The 27,752-nt window shown below is 45.7% G+C and overlaps 2 protein-coding genes, 1 long non-coding RNA gene and 1 pseudogene across 5 annotated transcripts in view; 2 read left to right on the forward strand and 2 right to left on the reverse strand.

Moving 5' to 3' along the window:
* Positions 1-27,513, forward strand: part of LOC138820464 (putative KHDC1-like protein) — a 41,470-nt gene extending 13,957 nt beyond the window's left edge. Inside the window, exons 2-8 of one of the 3 annotated variants that reach the window (XM_070012147.1) lie at positions 16,773-16,919; positions 18,274-18,358; positions 22,437-22,564; positions 22,942-23,185; positions 24,415-24,564; positions 24,718-24,900; positions 25,194-27,513. In XM_070012147.1, coding sequence (XP_069868248.1) covers positions 24,480-24,564; positions 24,718-24,900; positions 25,194-25,306 — 381 coding nt within the window. In that variant the 5' untranslated portion in view covers positions 16,773-16,919; positions 18,274-18,358; positions 22,437-22,564; positions 22,942-23,185; positions 24,415-24,479 and the 3' untranslated portion in view covers positions 25,307-27,513. The remainder of the gene's footprint in view (positions 1-16,772; positions 16,920-18,273; positions 18,359-22,436; positions 22,565-22,941; positions 23,186-24,414; positions 24,565-24,717; positions 24,901-25,193) is intronic. The other 2 variants (XM_070012148.1, XM_070012149.1) reach the window with 2 other exon arrangements.
* On the forward strand, positions 8,955-10,045 carry LOC138820498 (uncharacterized). The gene is made up of 2 exons (XR_011369894.1): positions 8,955-9,337; positions 9,527-10,045. It is a non-coding gene; the product is annotated as an uncharacterized lncRNA (long non-coding RNA).
* LOC138820463 (sperm motility kinase-like) lies at positions 15,158-17,414 on the reverse strand. The gene is made up of 3 exons (XM_070012146.1): positions 16,505-17,414; positions 15,681-15,820; positions 15,158-15,478 (listed from the first exon to the last, which is right to left on the reverse strand). Exons 1-2 carry the CDS (start codon positions 17,205-17,207, stop codon positions 15,735-15,737), a joined length of 789 nt encoding a protein of 262 aa, XP_069868247.1. The 5' UTR covers positions 17,208-17,414; the 3' UTR covers positions 15,158-15,478; positions 15,681-15,734.
* LOC138820489 (large ribosomal subunit protein P2 pseudogene) lies at positions 22,871-24,402 on the reverse strand (annotated as a pseudogene).
* Positions 27,514-27,752: the final 239 nt, after the last annotated feature.

The raw sequence follows: 27,752 nt of genomic DNA on the forward strand, positions 1-27,752 counted from the left end.
AAATAGCTCATGTCTAATCCCAGCTACTTGGCCATGTGGAGATCAGAAAGATTACAGTTTGATGCCAGCCAAGGCAAAAAGTAAACAAGCCCATACAAATGGATAGTCCTAGCTCAATAGGTAATGTGAGTGGAGTATCACATCCAGGCTGTCTGAGCAAAAACCACAAAGCTCTGTCTGATAGATTGCCAAAAGCGAAAAGGGCTAAGAGCATGGCTCAGGTATTACAGTGCTTGCCTAACAAGTGCAAGAACCTGAGTTAAACTCTACTACTTCTTTTACAGTTAAGTTGTCCCATTTTGAGGTTTTAAGTATTAAATAAGTATATTAAAATGTAACTCCTTTGATAGAACTCAAATTTGTTGAAGTGTGCTATTAATACAATAGGGTAACCATAGCTAACAATAATATACTGTATATTTCGAACCACATGAAAACTTTTAAACTTTTTATCATAAAAAGTATCTGAAGGGATAAGTATCTTTAATCTCATTTAAATATCAAGCAATATATACATGCACTGAAATATATGATCATACCACATTAACATATGTACTTTTATGATATATATCACTTTAAAATTTTTAAGAAATAGGGCTGGGAAGGTGGCTCAGTGGTAGAGCGTTTGCCTTGCATGCCTGAGGCCCTGGGTTTGATTCTTCAGCACCACATAAGCAAAAAGAAAAAAGCCGGAAGTGGTGCTGTGGCTCAAGTGGTAGAGTGCTAGCCTTGAGCTGAAGAGTTGAGGGACAGCGCCCAGGCCCAGAGTTCAGGCCCCACAACTGGACCCCCCCCCAAAAAAAAAATTTTTTTTTAAATTTAAGAAATAAAAAGTAAAATAAATGAAACACCCTTTTATGAGGAAAAGTAATACATTTGTTGGGGTAAAAGCCCAAATGAAGGTATAACATCAACTCTTGAAAGGAAGGAAACATGTAATCTGACAGCTGCCTGCCTTTCCTACAGAGCTCAGCAAGTCTGACCTTGTCAGGCAGCGCTCTATCCTCAGTACACATCTGGGATCTGGGCGAGCCCCGTCACACAGGCAGAGTCAGGATGGGCAGGTCCTGAAGAAGGGCATTGCTGTCAGAGTACCTGTTTCTGTTCATAGCTAGGGTTGTTTGTCTTTACACTACATCCATTTCTAAAGCACCATAACCCTAAATTACTAAAATCCTTTGCACCTGTCATTTTCATAAAGCAACAAAATGGGTTAGCACCCTACTTATAATAGATGAGCGTTGACAGGGCAAGTTTTTCATTACATAGCTAATGAAAGATACCCTTGAAGAACACCTCCCTTCCACCTCTTAGGAAAGAAATTCAACTAATAAGGGAAGGTGTCTGGGGTGGGTGGCTCACACCTGTAATACTAGCTACTCAGGAGGCTGAGATTTGAGAATCTCGGTTCCAAGCCAGCCTGAGCAGAAAAGGTCATTAGACTCTAATCTCCAATAAACCACCAGAAAAACTGAAATGGCTCTGTGGCTCAAATGTTAGAGTACTAGCTTTGAGCTTAAGAGCTGAGGGACAGCACACAGGCCCAGAGTTCAAGCCCCACAACTAAAAAAAATTTTTTTAATCAATAAGAAGGAGGCTTGCAGCCATATTTCATAAACAAAACTGCTTGCCCCAAGTTCTAGCATAAGGACCAACTCTTTTTTTTGGGGGGGGGGGGGGGTCCAGTCATGGGGCCTGAACTCTGGGCCTGAGCGCTGTCCCTCAACTCTTCAGCTCAAGGCGAGCGCTCTACCACTTGAGCCACAGCGCCACTTCTGGCTTTTTTTTTAATGTGGTGCTGAGGAATTGAACCCAGGGCCTTAGGCATGCAAGGCAAGCGCTCTACCACTGAGCCACCTTCCCAGCCCCTCTTTTTTTTTTTTCCAGTCATGGGGCTTGAACTCTGGGCCTGGGTGCTGTTCCTGAGCTCTTCAGCTCAAAGCTAGCACTCTGCCCCTTGAGCCATGTTAGGACCAGTTTGGCCAAAGTGACTCCATTTTGTCCAGGCAGCCATTTGGTTTGTAAAGTATGAGTAATAGATGACCTTATCTGCACCTGTTGTTTGTGCAGTAAGGGCCAGCTGACCCAGTCCATAGGGGAACAGGAACCAAAAAAAGAACAATTTCCAAAACGGCCAGTTCCCAGATATAAAGCCCAAAAAACAAGGTCAGGACAGGCCAGGTGGAGGCGTCCAATCTGTAAAAACACATATGTAACCCTTCTGTTTAAACCAATGAGAGTAAAATTAGCTTACAGTTAGTTTGTAATTCGCGGTTTTGCCCTATGAAACGTAGCCTGTGGCAGGGTTTGATTCTTGATGGTTGGCAGGAAATAAAGCTTTGCCAAATTTCTCTTTGTATTCGTCTCATTCCTTTTATCAAGGACCATTATCAAGCCACAGTGCCGCTTCCAGCTTTTTCTGTTTATGTGGTGCTGAGGAATCAAACCCAGGTCCTCACGCATGCAAGGCAAGCACTCTACCACTGAGCCACCTTCCCAGCCAGGGACCAACTCTGAATATGAAAAATGTTCTCCAAGATAAACAAGTGAAAAGTCCCACCAAACCCCAACATGCACACGGCCATCCTGGGAAAACACAGTAGGAACCCAAAGAAAAAACTATTAGAATGTTCTTGAAAGTCCAGGAGATAATTAGGACTTTCATTTGAAGTGAAACACTGCAAATGCCTTTTTTCTTTAACCATTTAATGTTACTGCCTCTGACCTCCTGAATTAGAAGAAAAAATAATAATTTAGAGTTGGATGAAAAAAAATTTGAAAAATGGCATGAGTCACAAAAGCACAAAAATTAATTTCTCAGCAAAGCAACAAACTCAACAGTATATATTTCCAATTTTGGATTGATTACACAGCTTGTGAAGGAAACAATTTCATGTAGTGGTTACAACCAGATTTTGCTTAGGAAGAGTGAGAGGGAAGCTAAAGAGCACAGAATACTTGGCCTGAGTTGGGGTGCACAGCTCCCCACTGGAGGGCACTAGCAGGGTGTAGCAGGGCAAGACATCACTGATGTAAGAGAACAGGGTTTGGGAGCTGGGAAGGTGGCTCAGTGGTAGAGTGCTTGCCTTGCATGCATGAAGCCCTGGGTTCGATTCCTCAGCACCACATACACAAAAAAAAGCTGGAAGTGGTGCTGTGGAGAAGTGGTGCTGTGGATCAAGTGTTGGAGTGCTACCCTTGAGCTGAATTGCTGAGGGACAGCGCCCAGACCCAGAGTACAGGCCCCACCACCGACAAAAAAAAAAAAGAGAACAGGGTTCATAACTGCACATTTATGTTGATTCCAATACAATTTCAATTACAGCAGCAAGGAAGCAGTTTAGATCTATAAATAAAATTTTGAGGGAAAGAGCTTACAATATCCAATATTCTTCATTTTTAAAAATTGGTACATATTAATTGTACATAAGTATCACTGTGATAGTTCTATAGTACATATAACATTTGTTAGCTTCCATTTCTCTTATTCCTTCTGCTTTTGTAATAATTTTAAGAAGTGATATGGATAATTCATTCTCAAAATAAAATAATCTTAGTCGCTTTCAATCTTCTGTCTTCATATTTGCATATAATATGTTCTGATCACATTCACCACCCTCCACCACCCTCACCTTCGTATAAACCTAGTACTCTTAAAACTTGAGAGTAAACATCTAAAACTAAGTCATTCTTTTGTGGGCAATACAGCACTCACAATTCTTCATAAAATTAAGTTTTAGAAGTAAAAATTGAAAAAAGTGTGAAAGTAATCCTTTTTTTCTTTTTTTAGAAAAAGTAATCTTTAACCTAGAAAGAAGTGAGATTGCCCATGTAATTGTAACCCCTCCAAACGGTATTTTCACAAATAAAAAAAAAGTGAGATCATTTTGAAATCAAAGAGGATGTAAACAAATGGGGAACTACATACAAAGCACTGTTGGCTCATACCTTTAATCCCATCTTCTTAAGAGGCTGACATTTGGGAATCAAGCAGGAAAGTCTATGAGACTCCTATCTCCAGTTAGCCAACAAAATTCCAGAAATGGAGTTGTGGTTCAAGCGATTCAAGTGGTAGATTACCAACATAGAGTTAAAAAGCTAAGCAAGATCATGAGACCATGAGTTCAAGCCCTAGTACCGTCTGAAGGAAGGAAGGAAGGAAGGAAGGAAGGAAGGAAGGAAGGAAGGAAGGAAGGAAGGAAGGAAGGAAGGAAGGAAGGAAGGAAGGAAGGAAGAAACTAGAAAACCACACTCTGAGGAATTAAGAAAATTAATATCATAAAGATGTCAATTCTCTATGACCTAGACTTAATGTAATCTCTATAAAAATTCCAAGAAGTTGTTTGTATAAATGGCCAGGCTTATTCTAAAATTCATACAGCAAAGTAGAGGACACAGAATAAGTAGGTTTATCTGTGGAGCATGTGATAATGACAGGGCAGACTCCAGCAATCATTCCTAATATTGGCTTTGCACTTAAAAGTTTATCAGTGGTAGAACCTCTATAACATGATTATCTTTGCACTGAAATAGAGGACAATGATAGCAAAATTTAGAGAATAAACCAGGCAGTTTTTCTGACCACTTTTTTCTTTTATTTTGGTCCATCATGGGTCTTGAACTCTGGGCCTGGGCGCTATCCCTGTGCTCTTCAGCTCAAGGCAAGTGCTCTCCCACTTGAGCTACAACACCACTTTTGGTTTTCTAGTGGTTTATTGGAGATAAGCGTCTCACGGACTTTCCTGTCAGGGCTGGCTTTGAACCATGATCCTCAGATCTCAGCCTCCTGAGTAGCTAGGATTACAGTTGTGGTCACCAGTGCCTGGCTCAGAAATGTACTCTTTATCTGACCTTTTCTGCCTTACTCAGACATATACTAGTTATTGCAAATAAGGGAGACCATGGGACCTATGTTTCTTTGGGCCTGGCTTACTTCACTTAATATAATTTTTTCCAAGTCTTTCCATTTCTAATTAAAACATCTGACATAGGTTGAAAGAAAGAAAAAAAAGTTATATTCTAAATAATAAGTATATAAAAATCTTTAAAGAGTACATATGAACTTGTAAGTTTTTTTTTTTAAGAGAGTGATCTGAATGTGCCAAAGAAATAGCAAAAACCATCTTTACAATTTAACCCCTGTGTTTCATTAAAAAGATGATTTTACAGAGCTGTTCTGAAACATTGACAAGAAATTTCAGTTCTCATTCTTATTCCTAGGCATGCTAACAAGATGATACTACTCAGTGAAATATTCTAGCTTCCCAGGACCGGTGAGACTTGAACCCTCAGTCAGCGAAAGGAGTCACCAGCACTCAGTCAAACTGGCTGGAAGCCTTCTATTAGCCACGTGGTATCTGTCCCCAGCTGGTAGAGCTGGAGAACAGCCCTGTTTGCTTTTTGTGAGGGATTTTTATAGGAAGGGTTTCAAAGGTACAGAAGCAAAACATAGCCTTGAGTCACAAGAGCAGAGGCAAGCATAATTTTGACTTAGCATGATCGATACCATCAATGCTATTGACGTTATTACAGAAAGTCAAAACATATCCTTGGCTTATGAAGTCAAATGTAACCTTGGGAAGCAGTAATATATTTTGAATCTCAAAACATTGGACTCTTGTTCCCATGGTTCTTAAAACATGAGAAATTCATTCCCACGGTTAGAGGTGCACTGAAATTTTCTTTACAGAAATCATTTCTATTGTAAGCTCCTGACTAACACAGCAACTCAGTACAGCTGGTGATAAGCCTCAAGGTTGTCAGTGACTTTCAGAAAAGTTTGTGGTAACTGCAAAGCTGCCGGGCTGGGAAGCTTGAGAGAGGGAGAGATGTTTGCTTTTGCAAGGATGTTTCTGATTTCACATTTTTGTTCCCATGGATATCCTTCTTTTCCAAGGGAAAGGGGCTCAAGGGGCTCAAGTTTCCTGCTGCAGGAGAGACTGAGGCTAGACAATCACTTTTCTTCAATAATTTAAGCTCTTACCAAATATTAAATTTCCATGTGTGCATCCATGAGTGTGTGTGTGAGAAAAAGAGGAAGGAGGGATCGGAAGGGAGACGGAGAGGGAGAAGGAGAGGGAAAAACACAGACAGAGAGGAGGAGGGGGGGAAGGATGGAGGGAGAGCGCCTGACCTAGTCCCAGCTGGCTGTCCCCAACCTACACCTTCCTTCTTGTAGCTCCTTCATGGACTCCCTCCCTGCACTTTCCCAGTGCAGCCTCAAATGACAGTGCTGCTCTGGCTTCTGTAGAAGCAAGAGATTCTGAGGGGGGTATGGGGTGGGACCAAATCTCCAGTCCTAATTTTATTTTGGTTTTTTGTTGTGAGTGGTGGTAGTTGTGTTTTCTTAAATCTATTTGATTATTTGGGGACTAGTAATAGAGATTGGTTTCAGGTAATGGGTGCTACCGCTTACCTTTTGGCTTCTGGGTGAGATTCTGCCACGTAAGTCATAGCACCACTATCGGCCTCTTGGAAGTTAATTAGAAAGTCTCATGGACTTTCCTACCTAGGTTGGCTTTGAACCTCAATAATCAAATCTCATCTTCCTGAGTAACTAAGATTACAGATGTGGCCCAACAGAGCCTGACTAAAATTCTTTATTTGGGGGAGCTACTTATCCCAAATATTGAAATCAGATTGTCTTCTAAATAAATATGCCTACTGGGTGCTGGAGCTCACATCTGCAATCCTAGCTACCCAGGAGGCTGAGATCTGAGGTCAGGATTCAAAAACAGTCTTGGGCCGGGTGCTGGTGGCTCACACCTGTAATCCTAGCTACTCAGGAGGCTGAGATCTGAGGATCGCAGTTCAAAGCCAGCCCGGGCAGGAGAGACCGTGAGACTCCTATCTCCAATAAACCACCAGAAAACCGGAAGTGGTGCTGTAGCTCAAGTGGTAGAGCACTCGCCTTGAGCTGAAGAGCTGAAGGACAGCGCCCAGGCCCAGAGTTCAAGCCCCAGGACCGACCAAAAAAAAAAAAAAAAAAAAAACAGTCTTGGCAGCAAAGTCTCTGAGATTGTCATCTCCAGTTAATCACCAGAAAACAGGAAGGACAGCTGTTGCTCAAAGTAGTAGAGTGCTGGCCACAAGGAAAACAGCTCAGGCATAACATTGAGCCTGGGTTCAAGCCTCACAACAACAACAACAAAAAAAAAAAAAAACAAAGAAAAAAAAGAAGGGCTGGGAAGGTGGCGCAGTGGTAGAGCGCTTGCCTTGCATGCCTGAGGCCCTGGGTTTGATTCCTCAGCACCACATAAGCAAAAAAAAAAAAAAAAAAAGCCGGAAGTGGCACTGTGGCTCAAGTAGTAGAGCGCTAGCCTTGAGCTGAAGAGCTGAGAGACAGCACCCAGGCCCAGAGTTCAGGCCCCAGGACCGGACCCAAAAACAAAAAAATTAAAAAACAAAGGAAGAAAAAAAGAAAAAAGGAAATTAACCCCAAAACATCTGAAGCCAGGCACACCTGGCAGACCCCTATGATCCTATTACTCAAGATTTTGTAATTTGAGGATCTCAGTTTGAAGGGAGCAAGTGAATGAAAAATCCTGACTATCCCCAGTTAACTTGCAAAATATATTGGAATCAATGTGCAATTCAAATGGTACAGTTTCAGCCTTGAGAGAAAAGGCTCAACCAGAGTTCAGGGTCCTAAATTCAAATGCTGTTTCTAACTCTCTCTCTCTGTAAATATAATATATATGCATGTATATATGTATATAGAGCTGTATATATAAAGAAGCATACATCTATCTATCTATCTATATATATATATATATATATATATATATATATATTATATAATTGTTCTATTTGGTGCTATTTCAATGTTTGGATCCTCAGCTAGCTCACAAAGCAGGACCTAGTGGCAATTACAGAAGGTTGGCCCCATCCTGTGACTAAGCAGGACTTGGACACCTGTCTCAACATGCAGCCAGATACCTTGTACCTGTTTTCATCTACCACAACAAGTAGGCATCTCACTATCAACCTTCCTCTACCTTCACTTGCTCAATTGGTTCTATTGCTGTTCATTCCATCTGTTGTAAAGGTTGACCTTTCCTGAGAAGCTGAGATGGGAGGGGCAAGTCTTGCTCAGCCCATGATGAGAAAGTCTTGGGAGGTACTGACATAGGGCCATATTGACTTTCTCAGGCCTTCTGGGCATGTGTCTGAAGGAAGTCTCCTGTTTTTACACAAGTTTTCTACTGGCAAATGGTAGCCAACAAAACAAGCTCAGTAATACCTAAGTCTGCAGGTTTCTCTCTGTTACTCTCACAATCTTATCCAGTACATCCCTTCTTCCTGCAGTGACACCTTCCTGGCTTTGCACTCTCACTGGAGCCCACAACCTCACTTCCAGCTCTTCGCTATTTCATTGGAGATAAAGAGTCTCAGACTTTTCTGCCCAGTCTGGCTTCTAAATTAGATTTTCCAATCTCTCCTTTCTGAGTAGTGAGGATTAAAGCTGAGAGGCATGGGGCCTAGCATTTGCAATGCTCTTTCTCTTCATTTATTAAGGATGTTCTACCTGCAGTTGCTCTTCCAAACCCCTTCCTTCCTCTTCCCTGTAAATTTGAAAAGATTATGTGAAAAAAATTCATGGATGACAGAGAAGTTCTTCCAAGAGAGGAATTAGTGTACAGAGAAGCTTCAAATAATGGAGGAAATCTTCCCTGGGACATAGGAATATTCAGTAGTTCAGAAATACTAAACACCACATGGAGGCACATGCTGTAATCCCTACACTGAGAGACAGAGGAAGTGAGATCTAGACTTTGAGGCCAGACCTTGCTACCCAAAGAGATAATATACTACTAACAACAAAAATCCCAGTAACTGTGGGCTAGGCCTATAATCCTTGCTACTCAGCAGATAGAGCTCTGATATCTTGTCATTCGAAGCAAGCAGCTCAACATACCTGACACAAGGTAGACACAAGACAGAAATCATGTGATTATCTCTCAGAAATGTCTGTTTCAGTTTTGTTTTGTTTTGAGAAACAAATGTATTGGGAACCATCTCCATTTCCACTGTCAAGAAATCTTCCGGGAATAAAGAGGCTTCTCACCTCCAGTCAGGCTCAGACACCCTCTGGGAGGCACATTAGGGAGGCTTGGGCAACAGTGGAGTTTCTCTATAGATAGAGGACTTGCCAAGCAATGTACAGAGTCTCGGGGCAGACCATGTGCAAGACATAGCCATGAACTTCCCGCTTGGCTTTGATGAGAGCCCACAGTTGGCCCATCCCCTACAGCCATGACCTCAGCATTCTCGCCAGTTTAACTGTCGCCACACAGGGGAAAAGCAATGTCACTGACTCATCTGCAGGACATTATCTGTAAGTATGAGAGTAGGTTGACACCTTCCTTCTGGAAATCTGTCCCTGGGAACAACCCTACCTTTCCTTTCCCCATGCAAGTCCAGTCCCTGGGGAAAACACAATTTGATTAGGGATTGGGAAGGACATGAAGTAGAGCACAGTTACAATGCAGCAGCTCAGCTCATGAGCCTCCTCCTTGCTTTCCAGGTGTCTGTGCTGTCCTCCTCCTCAAGACATCATTCTCCCAGTGGTAGGCCTCAAAGCCTGAGCCTGTTGGTAATGTGCCTCTGAACCTACTTCTAGCACCTTCTCTGGTCCTGCCTAGAGTAATGTCAGGACATAGCCTGGGGGAGAGAGTCCCCGGATAATCTGGATTGAACTGCCCCAGCTGGAAGTGTCTCAATCTCAGGAGACACAGGCCTTGCCAGCTCAGGATCCCTAACATATGTATCATTTGGTGTCTCCTCAGCTGCTGTCACAGCTGGAGGTGACTCTGTCATCTCCATTGTCAGCATGAGATCCTCAGCAGCTGAACCATGGGGTGGCCTTCATCTTCCACCAAAAGAAGGTGGTTCTACTTCAGGACACGGGCACAGCCTGCTCAGGATGTGTTGTAGCCATGTCACTTGGTGGCTCATCTTCCACTGTCACAGACTGTGATGGCTGTCACAGCCAGTGTGAGCTCCACAGCCACAGCAGCTGAAACATGGAGGTTTGATTCTCTAATTGTATGTGTGTGCACTGAACTTCAGACCTGTAGTATTGGGGGACTGGGGTTCATCAGGTAGTAGAAGACTGCTTCCCTGATCCATGTTGGCCTGACATTAATGGGTGGGTACCACTGGTGTGTCCTTTATGGCAAATGAGAAAAAGTATGTAGGTTTGGATTGGGATCAAGACCTGCTCCAGTGCCTCCATACAAAGACCAAGAGCTGGCCCCAGGATCAGCTGAGGACTGAGTCAGCTGACTTTGGAAAGCAGCATGAGAACATGGTGCCCTCCCTGTCTCTGGACACTTGAGTTGGCAGAGGATGGCCCAGGAAAGTGGCTTCAGGATCCATGTCTGTGTTCTCCATTGTGAAGGACAAGGGGTCACTTATGGGCTCTTCTTTCTCAGCTTACTCCCAAATGGGACCTCCCCAGAGCCATGGTTTTCTGGTTCTCAGAAGTGGTTTGTAGAGTTACACCAAACCTTTCACTCCAATTCTAGAGAATGCAGGTGTCCCAATCTAGTCTTTAGGGTTTTTCTAGTACTATATCCTTGCATGTTGTCAGATGTGCATTCACCCAAAAATACCCCCGTTACCTGTTTTCCTTAAGGGCTGGTATTATGGGTTATTATTGCACAAACATTAGGGATGAGACAATCAGAGGAAGTGAAGAAAAACTTCATTCTGCCAAGAAACATAGGCCATTGTAAACATGCAGATGCATATATGTACACACATCTGTGATCATACCCAGACACACTCAGACCTATACAAATGCACAGGAGCCAAACCTGCCTCTACCCATGTTTAGTTTGTATCTTATCCAAATTTGGGAGGGACCTCATCTTTTACATGAAGATGTAGGACCATGGCCACTGTGAGAGGACAAGGTAATGGGGGTGGAAGCATTCTCATTAGAATTGGGGCCCTCCTCCACACTCCCCAGAGAGAGTTCCCTGCCCATTGAGGATGGACAAGCCTGTCATCCAGACAACAGGGCCTCACCAGACACTGAATCTGAGCATGCTTGATGTTGAACCTGCAGCCGCCGTAACTGTGAGACATCAATGTCTGCCACTAATAAGCCACCCCTTGATTGAACATTGTTAGATCAAGCAGAAGGACATGGAAAATGTTCCTAGTCAGAGCTCAGAGTCATGATGATTGAGAAGGCTCAAATGAAAGACCCTGTATGACATAACCCCTTTGTGATTTTCATACAACTGTCATAATAAGTAACATGCTACTAAACCTCATAAAGGATCAGAACCCATGAACATCTGTGGAGATGGTTTTATTTTTTACATTGGTTTTAGATGATCTCTACTGTGTTTCCCAGGCTTGCCACAAACTCCAGACTCCAGGCGATTCTCCTGTCTCTGACTCCTGAGTAACAAAGACACTGGGTATAGGCAGCCATGACTGGCCTGAGCCAGGTTAATTTTTGCACTTCCATTTCAATAGGGATTTAAAAATAGGGAGGAAAATGCAGAATATAGGAGATTTCGGTACAATGGCATTATTGTGTGTGTGACAACACAGGGTGCAAACATGACTATACATTTGTCCAGACCTCTAGCAGGAACATAACACCCATCTCTACACAAACACAAAAGAAACAATATACAAAACCACAAAAAAAGACAACACCAATGGAGTATGAAAAAATTGAAGTAGAGAAGGATAATTCGAAGTTCAAATAGAAGCTTGCATCCTAATTCTCAGTTCCCATTGAACAAGCTCTACAACATCTGTGAGCCAAAATAAACCTTATTTTTTTTTCTCAAAGATGATCATCTTGTGTATTTGTTGCAGTACTGGAAAACGGACTTAAATTCATGTTAGACTGGTGGATAGGAAGAGCGTTCCACAGTGAGTGCAAACCTCTTACCTAATGTAAGGTTTTCCACCAGGACATAGACTGGTTGACAACCTTATACAACAATATAAGGGTCTCTAGACTTCTGTGCATGTCCATCTGGTAGCTCTTAACAATCGAGTCTAAAATCCATGCCCAAATAAGCTCAATAATGGAGCAGTGGCTTTGTGCAGCTGAATTTCAGCCTTTTTTTTTCTAGTCACAAGATTCAGCTTCTCCAAGTGTTTGGTCCTTTTGTTTACATCGGTCTTTTATTTTTGTTTTGTAAGGTACTGACAGTAAGGCTTGAAGTGAGGACTACTTACACTTGCTTCATTGACTTGCTCAGGCTGGTGGTTAAGATTGAGTTACCCCTTCACTAGTAGATTTTTTTCATGTGACTTGGAAATAGAAGTGTCACAAATTGGTCTATCCAGCCTCATTTTTCAAATCTCAGGCTCCTGAGTCACTGGGTTGAGCCACCTGTTCTCTGCTGCTTTGAGGGCACTTGGTCAGTCTTCATGCTCAGCAGGTTCAAAGAGTTGTAGTGCTTCAAGACTTTTGAGGACACGAACCCAACAGTCCCTCTCTACCGCATCAACCACTTCTGTGCCTTGCAGGTTCCCATCCTTCATGGGTGGCCTGTGTAGCTGGATAGGGAATGGCGATGTTCTCAAGTCAAGATTCTCTGTCCTCTGGCTCGCCTTGCCTCAGCTCTCAAAGGTTTTTAAACTTGTTGGTTCAGCACTCAGCCTCTTGCCCTGGAACCTATCCTAGCGTTTCCCACACAAATTGCTCTGAATTGCTGAGATGCCCTCTAAGCTGTGTAGCTACCATGACCTCCTCACTCTTAGACCTGGCCTAACCTGGGATAGGTTCAAAATATTTGTGAGAGGCTCCTAGGTGGCTGCACAGCCAGGCATGGGGGACTGTCCTACATTTGCTCTTCCCCTCATGGAGCAACTGTGGCAGATGTGGATGGAGGTGGCCAGGGCTAACTGTATCCTCTATATCTTAGACAGAGCTAGGATGCAGCAGAGGTGTGGGGGGCTGGGAGAGCTGGTGAAGTCACAGAGGCTCTGCCTGCAGAAATGGGCTCATGTAATATTGCAGGAGTGGGTGGACCCATTGCTCCTGGGAGTAGGTTCCTAATAAAAGGATGAGGTCAGCTCTTGCTCACTGTACTGTGTGTGTGTGTGAGAAAGAGAGACAGAGACAGAGAGACAGAGACAGAGAGAGTGACTAGAGCCTGTGAACATATTTGTCTGAAGCTAGAGAGTGGGCATGTGGAAGTGTAATTGGGTCATCTAGGAAATGGGTTTGGGGGTTCACTTCCCCATCAAAGCTCTCATTATCTGCAAAAGCCAAGGCTCAAGTGAACCCAGGCAGTGCAGGGCACATTTGTGGCAGACTGTGACATTACCAAGCAGTTCTGGTGTTTGGTCAAGCAAATGCTAGAATAAAGCAGTTTGGAGGCTTGTACAGTGATTTCAGAGGAAGACCTGAGAAGCCCAGCCGTGTGAGACAGGGGTGAAGTTCCTGCAGGCAGCCGATGAGAGAGTGCTGTGTGCACCTAGGGAGTGGGGCCAAGTTGCAGCCGACACCCCAGACACCCCAGGAAAGTGCAGATGCCAGGACTGGACTACACACAGGACGGTGACAGAGGCAAAGCACAGGCAGCTAAAGAGTCTCCAGGTGGGCTGCACATGTCAAGGTCCTGGGGATGAGGCTGTGATAGCCTTTGGAGTTCACAAAAATACTATGGTACCCTGGGTGCTGGACTTGGTGCTCTTGGTGCGGCATACAGTGAGTTGCTTTGGTTGGATCTCTCCTTAATCATTTGCTTTTGTGGAATGGGAATTCTTGCCCTGTGTCCTCTCTGTCTGAGATGTGGTAACTTTCTGACTCATTTCACAGGAGCTCACATCTAGGAAGGCCCTGAGCCTCAGAGGAGACAATGGGCTTGGACTTGTGAGCAGTCCTGTGGCAGTTTAGGAGGTGAACAGAATCCATTTTGCCTGGGGAGCTGGACAGGAACCTGTGGGCAGGGCTGGATGTTATGGATTGGGTCCTGATTGTCCTCCAGATCTTGAAGGCATGGTTCCCTAGGCCCGTGGGAGGAGGAAGATGGCCCTGAGCTTCAAAGTGGAGCTTCAGAGCTGTGGGGGAGGGGCCAGCTCTCTCTTTTGCTTCTGCCTGCTATGAGATGAGCAGCTTTCTTGTGTCCTGCGTTCTCAAGGATTATGCTTTATGTACAGGTGGGCAAGTGTGTGGTGTTACGCACAGGGTAGCTGTGTGGCGGCAGGACCTCTCCAACCATGCTAGTGTGTACACTGTTCTCTCAGCACACATCCTCCTCTGACCTCCGCAGCCTATGGCTCCCTGCTCAGCATCCCTTGGATTCTCAGACTGGCTGAGTAGCTGATAAGTGGGTCAGAATGACTGCCATGTGCCACTACATAAAAAAGATACAAGGTAGCCGGGCGCTGGTGGCTCATGCCTGTAATCCTAGCTACTCAGGAGGCTGAGATCTGAGGATCGCGGTTCAAAGCCAGCCCGGGCAGGAGAGACCGTAAAACTCCTATCTCCAATAAACCACCAGAAAATCGGAAGTGGCGCTGTAGCTCAAGTGGTAGGGCACTCGCCTTGAGCTGAAGAGCTGAGGGACAGCGCCCAGGCCCAGAGTTCAAGCCCCACGACCGACCAAAAAAAAAAAAAAAAAAGATACAAGGTCACCAAGGATAGAGTAAACTCATTGTTGTGAAGAAGTCAGAAGCTTATAGAAGTGACCCATCAGCCACCCTGGGACCCACACCCAGGACTCTTCCCTGACTACAACATGGCCTGGCCCTTAGGACTTAACCAGAAATCTGCCATAGCCTGGTTAAGTACACAGAACTCAGAACTCAACATCAGCATCAGTCCTTCTTCAAATGATGAGCTGGTGACACTGGGGGTCAGGCACTGGCCTGGAAGCAGCTCAGAGCCTCGTCCCTTCAGAAGCACTTTAAGCCAGTACTGGGGCTTGATTTCCAAGCCTTGTGCCTTTCTTTGGCTTTTCTGCCACAGCTCCAGTTGTCAGGAGCACTTTTAATCACTCACTGAAATAGAGGAGGCCCAGAAGTGACCCACAGCTGACAGACGCGTTCCTGTAGCTCTCCCCTTAGTCTGTGGGCTACATCCCACATCCCAGCACACATTGCAATCTGCTTCTCAATAAAGCTCGCAGAAGAAGGCCACAAGACAGAATTCATGGGATCCTCTCAGGAACTGACGTTTTGTGAGAACAAATTTATTAGCAACCATTTCTAGGAAAAGTCTGTGGGGACCACCTGTGGGTGAGGCAGGTGTCTGCTCACTTCCAGGCAGGCTTGCACACCTCTGTGGAGGATGCTAGGGAGGCAGGGCAGTCAGTGGTGGCCTTCTTGTGGTCTGTGGCCGGCTGCCCAATTCCTCATGAGCTGGACAGAGTCACAGGGCTGGGCATGGTCTGACACAGCAGCAAACTTCCAGCTTCCCTGTGATCTGATGTCAGCCCACACTCGCTCCACCTGTCACAACCATGAGCTCAGGATTCCTCCTCTCCTTTATCTGCAGAAGACAGAGTATCAGTGACTGAACTACTTTTGTTGATTCCTTCTCTCTGAACATCTGTTTCCATTAACAATCCCCCCCCCCCACATCCAGCCCTTGGTACCCATAGAAAATTGGATTGCACATTGGATTACACATTGGCAAGGGTATTAAGTATAGCAGAGCCAAAACACAGCAGCCCAGCTCCGTGTTCACCCACCTGCTCTCCAGCCTCTCCGTGCTGTCCTCGCTCTTCTCGCTCTCCTCTCTCTTCTCACTCTCCTCGCTCTTCTCGCTCTCCTCTCTTCTCGCTCTCCTCGCTCTTCTCGCTCTCCACAGGGACGACTTTGTTCCGGCACTCTGTCTTTCCCAAAGGCAAGCAGCAACAGAGCCCTTGGAACCACCTCAGGCACCTCCTCAGTCTCTTCCACACCCTTCTGCTCTTCACCCTGACATAACTCTGTCCGGCGGGGGGCGAGTCCTGGGACTCTGCTGGACCTTCGTGGGGCCCGCTGTCCCCTGTCTCCCCCAGGGCGTCAGAGGGTGGGGATGGGCTGGGAGGGGAGGAGGCTGGGGACCTGTGGAGGCCTTCGGTGCTGCCCTTCTGGTCTTCCTTGAGGGCGAAGGAGCGCAGGGCAAACGCACTGGGTCTGGAGGTGGTGATTTTGGACAAAGACCTGATGGGGGACTGGCACGGCGCCATGGTAGAATCCAGGGTCTTCAGGTGGTCGCTCTGGTCCCCAGACTCTGACTTCTTTTGCTCCAGCATCAGGTAGACGCCCATGAGCGCATTGTAGCTCTTGGCACTCAAGGCCTCTTTCACCTGCTGTGGGTCGTAGCCCATACCAGCCATGGCTTCCAAAATGGAGAGGTCCGGGCGCGGGGGGTGGCTCTCCGGAGCTGGGGGCTCCTGCACCCCCTGCTGGAGCCAGGGGTGCTCCAACACGTGCTGCAGCGAGGGCCTGCGCTGGGGGTCCAGGGCCACCATGCTGGTGACCAAATCCCGGAAGTCAGCAGAAACATGGGCGGGGAAGCCGAACTCACCCTTCAGCACCGCCTTCTCCATCTGGACCGCCGAGTCTCCCCGAAATGGAAATCGCCCCACCACGGAGGCGTACAGCAACACGCCCAGGCTCCAGACGTCAGCCTTGGTGCCATCGTAGGCCTTGAGGAACAGGAGTTCCGGGGCGCAGAACGGTAAGGTGCCCCCGGCTGCCAGGACTTTCTGGCCGGCCCTGACCCTGGTGCCCAACCCAAAATCGCACACCTTGGCGTTGCCGTTCGCGTCCAGGAGGATGTTCTGCAATTTCAGGTCGCCATGGATGATGCCCTGCCCGTGGCAGTACTGCACGGCCCGCACCACCTGGCGGAAGACATACCTGGCCTCCTCCTCCCACAGACACCCGACGGTCTGGATCAAGTCCAGAAGATCGCCGCCCTCCGCGTTCTCCATGACGAGGTACATGGTGTGCGGCGTATCTATGATTTCATACAACTTGACCACGTTGGGGTGGTCCACCGAGCTCAGGAGGTCCACCTCAGTGCTGATGAGCTCCTTGTTCACGGTCTTGGGGATGGCTTTGATGGCCACGAAGGTGTGGGTGAGAAGGTGCTGAGCCAGCTTCACCTCAGCGAAGCCGCCCTCCCCGATGTCCCTCAGGATCCGGTACTGAGCCCTGAGCAGCTCCTGCCCGGGAGCCTGGGAGCCCAGCCCCGCCGGCTCCTCCTCACTGGCGGGAAGCAGCATCGCGCAGCCGGGCTAACGATGCGGCCCAAGAGGGCAAGGGGGGAAAGGGAAAGACAAACCCAAGTGGAAACACTAGGGAAGCAAATACAACAAACAGCAAAATGGAAAGGGAAGAAGCAGCTAACCTACCAAAGGCAATACTGGGGACGCAAACTACAAACACCACACAGCGCACAGAGCAGCTAGCTGCGAGTCCAGCAGGTCACCGCTAACAGCTTCCTGCTAGGTGGACTCAAATGCTGTCCAGGCCGCTTCCTTATGTGCGCTGGGCCCTCACTCCATCACAGTGGCCCCTGTGAGGTCAGAGCAGGGAGAGGCCCAGGCATGGCTGGTGGACCCCACAGGCTCCTTTCACTTAAACACCCATTTGGAATGGAAAAGACGACACAAGTTTTGTTTAGTAGATAGTTTACTGAGATTCATCGTTAGTTATCTAGAACTTAAAATCCGATCCTGGCACCAGAGGCTCAGGTCTCCTGATCCTTGTTCCTTGGGAAGTTGACATTGGGAGGATGGCAATTCAATGTCAGCCCAGGCAGTGGGTGTGAGACTCTCTATCAACCAAAGGAGTTTGGTGTGCGGTGCACACCTGTCATCCCCTGATGATGGAGGCCAAATATAGGGACATCAGGCCCAGGTGCATGGCTGGAACAAAATCAAGTCCATTTTTGAAATTTAACTAGCATATGAGAGGCTGGAGGTGTGTCTCAGTGGTAGTGCACTTTCCTAGTAAGAACATGGCACTAGTCCCATTCAAATTACTAGAGTGCTTCAATCACTTTTTGTCTATTTTTTTAAATCTGTACAATCTTTTGCTTTTGTGTGCAGGTACTTGAGCATGAACTCAGGGCCTACACACTACTCCTGAGCTTTTTTCTTTTCTCTCTCTTTCCTTCTTTCTTTCTTCTTTCTTTCGTTCTTTCTTTCTTTCTTTCTTTTTCTTTCCTTTTTTTGGTTGATCGTGGGGCTTGAACTCTGGGCCTGGACACTGTCCCTCAGTTCTTCAGCTCAAGGCTAGTGCTCTACCACTTGAGCCACAACACCATTTCTGCCTTTTTCTGCTTAGGTGGTGCCGAGGAATCGAACCCAGGACTTCAGGCATGCAAGGCAAGCACTCTACCATTCCCAGCCCCCTGAGCTGTTTTCTTAAGGTCAGTACTTTACCTCGTGAGCCACAACCTCATTCCCAGGTTTTGGGTGCCTAAGATAAGACTCTCACAGCCTGTCCTGTCAAACTGTGATCCTCAGATCTCAACCTCCTGAGTAGCTAGAATTACAGGATAAGCCATAGGCACCTACTGATATCACCTGGTCTTTATAAATACAAGAGAGCAGGGTGCCAGTGGCTCATGCTTGTAGTCTTAGTTACTCAGGAGACTGAGATCTAAGGACTGTGGTTCAAAGCCAGCCCAGACAGTAAAAGGCCATGGGCCTCATCTGTAATTAACCTCTAATTAACCACAAAAAGGTAGAAGTAGAACTATGGCTCAAGTGTTAGGAGGCTACCCTTGAGCAAAATAAGCTCAGAGAGTACTGAGACCTTGAGTTCAAGCCTTAGACCCTGTGTGCCTGGTGCTTGTCTGCGCATGTGTGTGTGCATGCATGCACACATCACATGATGTCGACTTGCAGCAGCCTGGGGAATTGAATCTTGTTTCCCTTCTTCAGGTACGCTCATGTATAATGCTCTGATAAGAACGTATATCATGGTACATCATTAGCATAAATCTATGTAATGACTGAATGATGCTCTTTATGATCTCTCAAAAAGATGGTCATTGGGTGTCTCATCAAAAACCAGGAAGGCCAGAAATAAGAAATTGAACATTTTCAGCATTGGATAAAAATGAATAAAAAGCTAACCAATCACAAATTCTGTCAATCACCAGTAGAGTAACCACTAAGTTTGAATCTGTCATTGAAAACTGAGGGTGTAAGCCGGGCGTACATATTCGTTAGGTGGCCCTTGTGCCACCTCCTGTTTTCTTCACACTTTTCGGTCTTTCCCTTTGCCCCTCTCTGCCTGGGCGAGGCTTCCTCGCTCATGGACAGGATGTGGCATTGGAGAAGTGGAGTCCTCACTATTTAGCTCAAGGTAAGTGTCTGACTAAATTGGGGTTAAAGGCTTGGTGACAGGCCTGGCGCTCTTGCCTGGTGGGTTAAATCCTTGAAGAGTCACTCTGGTGGCTGGGAATCCAGATGTTCCCAAAGCCCCCACAAGGCAAGAGACCACAGCCGACCATTGTGAGGCAGGCAGACACTAAGGAAAAGAGAGCAGAAAACCAAGGGGATCTCCTGAGAGGACCTGGTCTAGCATGAGTGCCCAGTCCCTCGGTGTCTTGCCTTGTTGCTAGGCTCTGTTTGGCCATTCCTTATCCTTGCCCAGGCCTTGAGATGATGCCACAGGATGTCCTAACTCACTCCTAACCAAGCAGGACTTGGACACTTCTCCCAACATGCAGTCTGACATCTAGCATCTTTGGTGACCAGGATAAACGTGTTCATCTCCCCTTGGGATTCTCAAGATAATCCCAGGCAAGTCCTTGGTTATCTTGGATTTTAATTCAGTTCATTCCATTTGTCATAAACAGCTCTGTCAGCTGGGCACCAGTGGCTCCTGCCTATAATCCTAGCTACTCAGGAGGTTGAAATCTGAGGATCATGGTTCCAAGCCAGCCCAAACAGGAAAGTCCATGAGACTCTTATCTCCAGTTCACCACCAGAAAACCAGAAGTGGCACTGTAGTCAAGTGGTAGACTGCTAGCCTTGAGCAAATGAGTTCAGGAACAGCACCCGGGCTGTCTGACACAGCTAATGGGCCCCTCTATTGTATTTTGTTCACCTTTTTTCCTCTAATTCTGTACTCTCCTCCTAGCTTCCCTCAGATGTACACATGTATGCACCATATATGGGAGTCAAGAACATAGAGTTATCTAGAAACTATATGACAAATTAAGAAGAGGTCCTTTGTTTCCTGAGTCTTCTTGAGTCCTGTTTACTTTGTCATATCTCATTGAATTTAACATCCACATAGCAGGGAGAACATGCACTGTTGGCCTCTCTGGTCTTGGCTTATTTCACTCAACCTGATTTGTTCTAGTTCCACCCATTTCCCTGCAAATGCCATTATTGTGTCATTTCTAATGGTTGTGTAACATTCCATTGTATATAGGTACCACAATTTTTGGATCCATTCATCTGTGGTGGGGCATATGGGTTGTTTCCATATTTTGGATATTGTCAACAGTGCAGCTGTGAACACGGTGGTGCTTATGTCCTTGTCATATCCTGGTTCCTGTTGCTCAGGGTAGATGCCTAGTAATGATATGGCCGAGTCACAGGGAAGATCCATGTTTAGTTTTCTGAGGAACCTCCAGCCTGCTTTCCAGAGAGGTTGTATTACTTTACATTCCCACCAGCAGTGCAGTACAGCTCCTCTTTCTCTGCATTCCTGCCAGCATTTGTCACATGAATTTAGGATATAGGCCATTCTGACTGGGGTAAGTTGGTATTTGAGTGTTGTTTTAATTTGCATTTCCTTTATGTCCAGGGATGATGAACATTTCTTCATATGTTTGTTTGCCATTTTTACCTCTTCTTCTGGGAAGCCTCTCTTTAGCTCCCTTGCCCACTTAGTGATTGGTTTTTTAGATTTGAGAGGGATTAGTTTCTGGACCTCTTTGTATATAATAGGCATTATGCCTTTGTCTGGTATATTTTTTCCAATTGGGTGGATTCTCTTTCTAGTTTGCTAGCTTATCTTTCGCTATGGAGAAACATTTTATTTTCAGGTAGTCCCATTTGTGGAGTCTCTGTCCAATCTTTTGTGCCTCTGGGACTCTGTTCAGGAAGTTCCTGCCTGTGCCTAGTGTCTCTCTGACTCTGTCCTGCAGTAGTTTTCAGAGTTTCAGGCGTGCTATTGAGGTCTTTAATCCATTTTGAGTGGATGTTAGTGCATCAGGACAGGCTGGGATCCACTTTTAGTTTTCTGAATGTGGCTGCCCAGTTTTCCCAGTACCAATAGTTAAAGAGGCTATGTTTTTTCCACTGTATGTCTTTGTCTCCTTTGTCGAATATCAACTGACTGTATGTATGTTAACCTCTCTCAAGTTAAATCAGACTTTCTATCACATAATCTGTAAGTGTAAATATTTACATAATCAGAAAGAATTTAATTGGGTTTGTCTATTTTAGAAAACTTCAGAAAAAAAGAACTTTGCTCTGACCTCATGTGAAGGTTTGGCTCAAAATGACAAGGAAGGCTGGGAATGTGGCTTAGTCATAGAGCACTTGCCTAGAATTCATGAAGCCCTGGCTTTGATTCCTCAGTACCACATAAACAGAAAAAGACAGAAGTGGTGTTGTAGCTCATGTGATAAAGTGCTAGCCTTGAGCAAAATGAAGCTCAGTATCAGTGCCCATGTCCTGAGTTCAAGTCCCAGGACTGGCAAAAAAAAGACAACTTAAAAGAGCATTGCAATTATCTAAGGGGGTATCCACTTGAAAAATGGAGACTCATTCCAAGTACAACTTGGTTAATTGTGATGCTGACTGAACAAGCCTCATTAATGCAAACAGTTGCTGCAGTGATCACTTCTCAATGTGTTCCTGCCATTGCTCACTTGGGTCCACAAAGACTGAGGGCTTCAGTGATGAATAGTCAAGGTTCTGGTGACAAAATTGCTTACTTGTTATTCTCGATCTAAGCAGTTAAGTTGATTGTTGATATTATTGACAGTGTTATGATTTCGCATATTTTTGGCAGTTTGGGACTTGACCTCAAGCCTTCACACTTGTGTGGCTTCCTTGCAGGCCTGCTGCTCTACTAGCTGAATGAAGCCTCCATTCATGCTTTGTATTGATTCATTGGAAATGGTGTCTGCACAGCTTTTCTGACTGGGTTGGCTTTCAAACATCATCCTTCAATCTTAGCCTCTAGAGTAGATAGGTTTTAAGGGTAAGTCACCATGCCTGGCTTCAAACTTATTCTTCAGTGATGTGGGACATTTGTTCCACTGTGGCCTAAGAACATTTCCCAAATAGGTTTTCTATAAACAACAACAACAAAAACTAGAGAGAGAGAGAAAAAAAATTCTGAAACTCAATTCAGAATAGTCTCCAAGAGTCAAACTTTCAGGATCTGAAAATGGCCGTTGTCAGTCTCTGCTTGATTAGAACTTGGGTAGGGGATCGGACTTTTTATAACAAGACAAAATTTCTAAGTTACAGGAAAAGCTGTTCCTGGCCCTGATGGAAAGGACCAGATTAGACACCAGGAACTGAGTTTTCTTAAGATGGTTTGTCCTAAGACAAACCATCCTTGGAAGGAGATCCAAATTGGAAATCTTCAGATAAAGGTAATGACACCAAATAGATATGTCCTCCTACCAGAGTGAAACAAGTTTCTTGCTTTTTTTTTCATGTTATACTGGGGATTGAATAGGGCTGGAACTGGTTTAACCCTGAGCTGAGGCACATTCCCAGCTCTTTTTGATTTTTAATCTTGTTTAAAGATGCGGTCAGCTAGGTAACTGGCCTCAAACCTTCACATTTCTGCCTCAAGTTCCTGAATAGCTGAAATTATGGACATAAACCACGACACCAAAAAAAAGTAACATTTTTTTCCAAATACATAAAAAGGCTTTATGCAGGGAACCAAGAATTTAATCAAAGAGGGCAAATCCCATGTCATCATCTGACTCCTCAGATTCCTCTCTCTTCTCTTTTGCTGCAGCAGGGGCAGAACCAGCAGCAGGAGCTGCAGAGCCGGGCACACCAGAAGCAACAACTGCCCCACCAGCAGGCATACTGGCAAGCTTGCCAGCACCCTGCGCCATGACGTCTTCAATGTTCTTCCCATTCAGCTCACTGATTGCCTTGTCAAGCCGGTCATCGTCCACCTGGATGCCCATGCTGTCCAGGATCTTCTTAATGTCTTTGGACATGGGGGAGGAGTTGCCCCCAAGGGCTGCCAGAAGGTAGGAGGTGACTCGGTGCAGGTTTGCAGCGACCAGTGGGCGTGAATCTTGTGACTTCGGCAGCGTCAGGAAGCGAAAGGATGACACCCGTGCCAGGGGCGGGGGCTAACCACAGAAATAATATTTTTTATATGTTTGTGCTGGTATAGGGCTTGAATTCAGATCCTTGAGGTTTAGCGTGCCTTGCTTAATCCCAGCTGGTATTCTACCACTTGAACCAGGCTTCTAGTCTGACCTTTTGCTGGTTCCAAGTGCTCTCTTCCAGGAGTCAGCCTTCAGAGGTGGGATTATAGGTGTGGGCCACCAATCCCTCCCTGGCTGTATAGAATTTCTAATTAATTGGACAATCTTTTTTTAATTGCTCTTATTGTTGGGCTTCAGAGCCCATTAGAGGTCTGGGGAGGCAAAAATGATATTTCAGGATCCTCTAAGGAATTTTCACATTTTTAAATACTCTATAGTGTCTCTCCACCTGTACAAAGGTAAACACCCTTGTGTCTGTTTCTGTTGCTTTTGTTGTGCATTGTATTTTGTAATTTGTTAGAATGGGTGACATCCTGGAACCTCTGGCTATAGAAATTGCCATAGTTGCCACTCTCACAAGCCTGTCCCTGCTGCCATAATACCCCACACTAAGAACCTAGCTTTGCTCTGTTAATTGCAGTCAACAAAACCCAGGGAAGCCAGACACTGGTGGCTTATACCTGTAATCCTAGCTACTCAGGAGGTTGAGGATCATGGTTCAAATCCAATCCCATGCAAGAAAGTCTGTGAGATTCTTATCTCCAATAAACTACTCAGAAAACCAGAAGTGGTGAAGTGACTCAAGTAGAATGGAAGCCTTGAGCTGAAGAGCTGTGGGATAGCCTTCAGGCCCAAAGTTCAAGCCCCATGACTGGCAAAAAACAAAACAAAACAAAACCTGGAGCCCATTCCAGAGCCTTCTTGCTCCAGCACGAACTCAGTAGATCTGGGCTGACATTTGAAATTAGAGGCAAGATGAGTTTGGATTCCAGGCCTCAGAAAGGCAAACAAGAATTGTGTTATCTAGCTTCACATGAAGGGTTATGTGGAAGGTTCAGAGACTGGATTTAGCAGAGAGGGATGGATTTTCTTAGAAGGGCTTTGGGGCTGGTTCACCCTCTCTAGGGTGGGCCAAGGTGGGGAAGGGAGGCTTGTCTGAGTGAAGACAGAAAACCCAGAGCTTAGACCTTCATCCTTGCAAGCAGCTGCTTGGACTTGCTCTGTTCTGAGTGAAGCTAGGGAGAGGACAACATAGAGCTGAGCTCACAGCATGGGAGCCTGGTGGACCTGGCCTGAAAACTTCGATGCTCCATTGGTTTTTTACCTGACAGAACAACAGGAGAAAGACATATTCGGTAAGTGGCGCTTGTGCCCAACTCCTGCCCTCTTCACACTTTCCAATCTTTCCCTGCGCTCCCCCTGAGTCTGGGCCAGGCCCTGACCCTCAGAGCCACCAAGTGCCATGTAAGCTGCTGGTTCTCACGTTCTTCTCTCTCTTCTGCTCCCAGGCCCAGGGGATGCATTCCTCCCCTGCATTGAGAAACACAGCCACACCCTCATTCAGCTGGAGCCCTGGTTCACAGCCACAGGGCACACTCAAGTCACTGTGGTGGGTCCACCAAAGGCCAGGCAGTGGCTCAGGAACATGGCTCAGTATTTGGGGCACCAGGATGCTCGTTGTCAAGCCCAAGGTAGGTATCTGTGGCTGAACTGAGGGTGAAGGCTTGCTGACAGATCTGGGGCTCCTGCATGGCAGCTTAAATTCTTGAAGAAACACTCACATGGTTGGACGTCTAGATGTTACCCAGAACCCACCGGGATGGCAGGAACCCAAAACTGACCATTTTGTGATCATGGAGTAGAGGGTACTCAAGGGTACTCTGGGAGGGATGGGCTGGGTGTGTCTCTACCCCACACCTCCATGTCCCCACAGGCATCTTGGCTATGTTCATGGCTCTATTTGATCATTCCTTCTCCTTCTCAGGTTTGGAAATGCTGCAGCATGTCCAGAGCCAGCCCCTCACCAAGGAGGACTTGGCCTTTTCTTTCATTGCTTCCCTGATACCATGCTTCTGTCTTGGCAACCATGATGAGTGATCCCTTCTCTCCTAATGGTGCTCAGGCTTCCTCAAGATAAGTGCTTGATGCTCTTGGGGTTCCCTGGAGTTAATGTTGTCATGAAGACCAACTTCCCTGGGAAGCTGAGAAAGTCATGAAAGTCATGGTTGGAATTTGTGGCCATCATGTCTTCCTACAGGCCTTCTAGGCATATGTCTGAGGGGATTATAGAGAAGTGTTCTACTGCTAAACCAAATCCAGTATCCCAAGTTTAGTAATCCTCAATGCCTCCAAGTAGGGTCTCTGCTGTGTTGACAAGCTGATATACCCCATTCAGTCTTCCTATAACACAGTACCATCTAACTTCCAGTAGAGGCATACCTCCTCAACACATCTCATATTTTCACTTTAACATTTAAATTAAGGCTCTTTGCTTTTATGATTACATGGACTACCATAACTTTTACCTTGTGCAATTTGGGGGCAACCGTTTGTTTTTTGAGATGCAAGTTTCCATAAAATGACGGGCACAGAAACAAAATAAACAATAATTTTAAGACCTGATATTGTGAGAGTGACTGAGTTTCCCTGTATGTCTGGGCTGTGGGTGGCATTCATGGGAATTTATATTTTTATTTGGAAATTTTCTTTTACCTTTATTTGTTTTTGGGGGGTCCAGTCATGGGGCCTGAACTCTGGGCCTGGGGGTTGTCCCTCAGCTCTTTAGCTCAAGGCCAGTGCTCTACCACTAGAGCCATAGCGCTGCTTCTGCCTTTTTTTTTCTTTATGCTTATGTGGTGCTGGGGAATCGAACCCAGGAACTCAGGCATGCAAAGCAAGCGATCTACCTACTGAACCACCTACCCAGCCCCCCTTTATTTTTATTTTTTTGATTGGTGTGTAAGGTTTGCTGAAAGGAAATTGTCACATAGTTCAGGCAGAAAAGAATTTATTGGGGGGTGGGGAGCAAACTGCTGGCCCACACAAGATGCAGGCACAGGTTGGGAGAGGAGAAGGAAAAAGAGGAAGGGACTTGTGTTGAGCTGGATTATATAGGAAGAGGCAGGAGGTGGGACCACAGATGTAGTAATCTCAAAGCCTAGGGAACCTCTCACTGGCCAAGGGAGGCATGACCAGGGAAGTTCAGGAAATGACCTCAGTGGATGAGGAAGTGACCTCAGGAGTGATTGACAGTCAGGTGATTATGGTTTCAGGCAGGTGAAGAGGAAGGGGAAAGGGCTTTACTCCCAGGCCGACCTAACTTTCCAGGCTTTTGATAGTTATAAATGGTCAGTGATTCTCTTTGGCTACTTCTTGCTGTATCAGTATTAGGGGTGGAAGCCAGAATTATTGTGCAGTCTGGGAGAAGGCAGCAATTAGCAACTGTTGGTTGGTGGTGAACACGTGTATGTGTCCTTGGATAAAATCTCAAAGGAATCTTACAAGGCAGGGGCTGAGCAATAAGAAGAAATATTAGGGGGCACAAAAACAGCAGAAAGAAGGGTTCAGGGCAGAAAATTAAAAATTAGATGACTTGGCTAGTTCCTGTGCTCCAGATGGTCCTGGAGTTGTCAGAAAATGTCTGTAGCTACTTCTGATATCTGGTGACTGGGTAGGGCAGAGCATGGGAGACTGGTTAAGAATAAACAGTCAAAAGCTGGGGCTGGATTAGAGTGGTTAAGGGCCTGATGGGAGAACTTGGTAGATGTCTGGATTATAGAGTATATATGGGAGACCCAGTATGCTGCCAAGGCTAACTGTCCCAAGTCTAAGACACACTTTAAGATCCTGTTCATTTAGAAGGCAGGTATAAACATTAGGCATGTTCTTTATCTATTTCTCTTGATCTCCCAGCTCTGGTTAATTTTGAAAGAGCAGGCACAAAGTGGCTCCATTTATGATGCAACATCATCTCCTCTGTTCCTCTCCATACTCATTGTCAGGGACTGGCTGTGTCTTTGGGTTCTTTCTAGGTGCTCATTGCTGGGATGGTTGTCCCAGTTGATATTTCTACTAATTGGCCTGGGCACTGTCCTTGAGCTCTTTTGCTCAAGGCTAGTGCTATACCACTTGAGCCACTGCTCCATTTCTGGATTTTAGTGCTTAATTGGAGAAATGCTTGTTTCAGAGGAATTTTTCTGCTCACAATGACTCGTAACTGTGATCCTCAGATCCAAAACTTTTGCTCTTCTAGTGATTTTTGTCTGATATCTTTCTTTGATTTTGATTGTCTTCTTCAGATTGTTGTCCTGAATTCTTTGAAATGCTCATTTAGTGATCATGAATTCCTTGAATTTTTGTTTGTCATGGAAGGTTTTGGTTTCACCGTCTAATGTAAATGATAATTTCCCTCAGTAGATCAGTCTGGGTTGGTAGTTGTTGAACTTCAGTGCTTGTATTATACCATTCCAGGCTTGCCTTGCATTGAGAGTTTGTGTGGAGAGGTCTGTAGTGATTCCAATTTTCTCTCCATCCTAAGATAGCT

This window comes from Dipodomys merriami, unplaced genomic scaffold (assembly GCF_024711535.1).
Source record: "Dipodomys merriami isolate MVZ:Mamm:240054 unplaced genomic scaffold, mDipMer1.0.p SCAF_89, whole genome shotgun sequence".
In the NCBI taxonomy this organism is placed as follows: Eukaryota; Metazoa; Chordata; class Mammalia; order Rodentia; family Heteromyidae; genus Dipodomys; species Dipodomys merriami.

Bases quoted from the DNA above. Each gene is read 5' to 3' on its own strand.
- LOC138820463 (XM_070012146.1), bottom strand. From the start codon at position 17,207: ATGCTGCTTCCCGCCAGTGAGGAGGAGCCGGCGGGGCTGGGCTCCCAG. The intron at 15,821-16,504 runs GTGAGTTCGGCT...TGGGAAAGACAG, and splicing joins GGAGAAGGCGGTGCTGAAGG to AGTGCCGGAACAAAGTCGTC.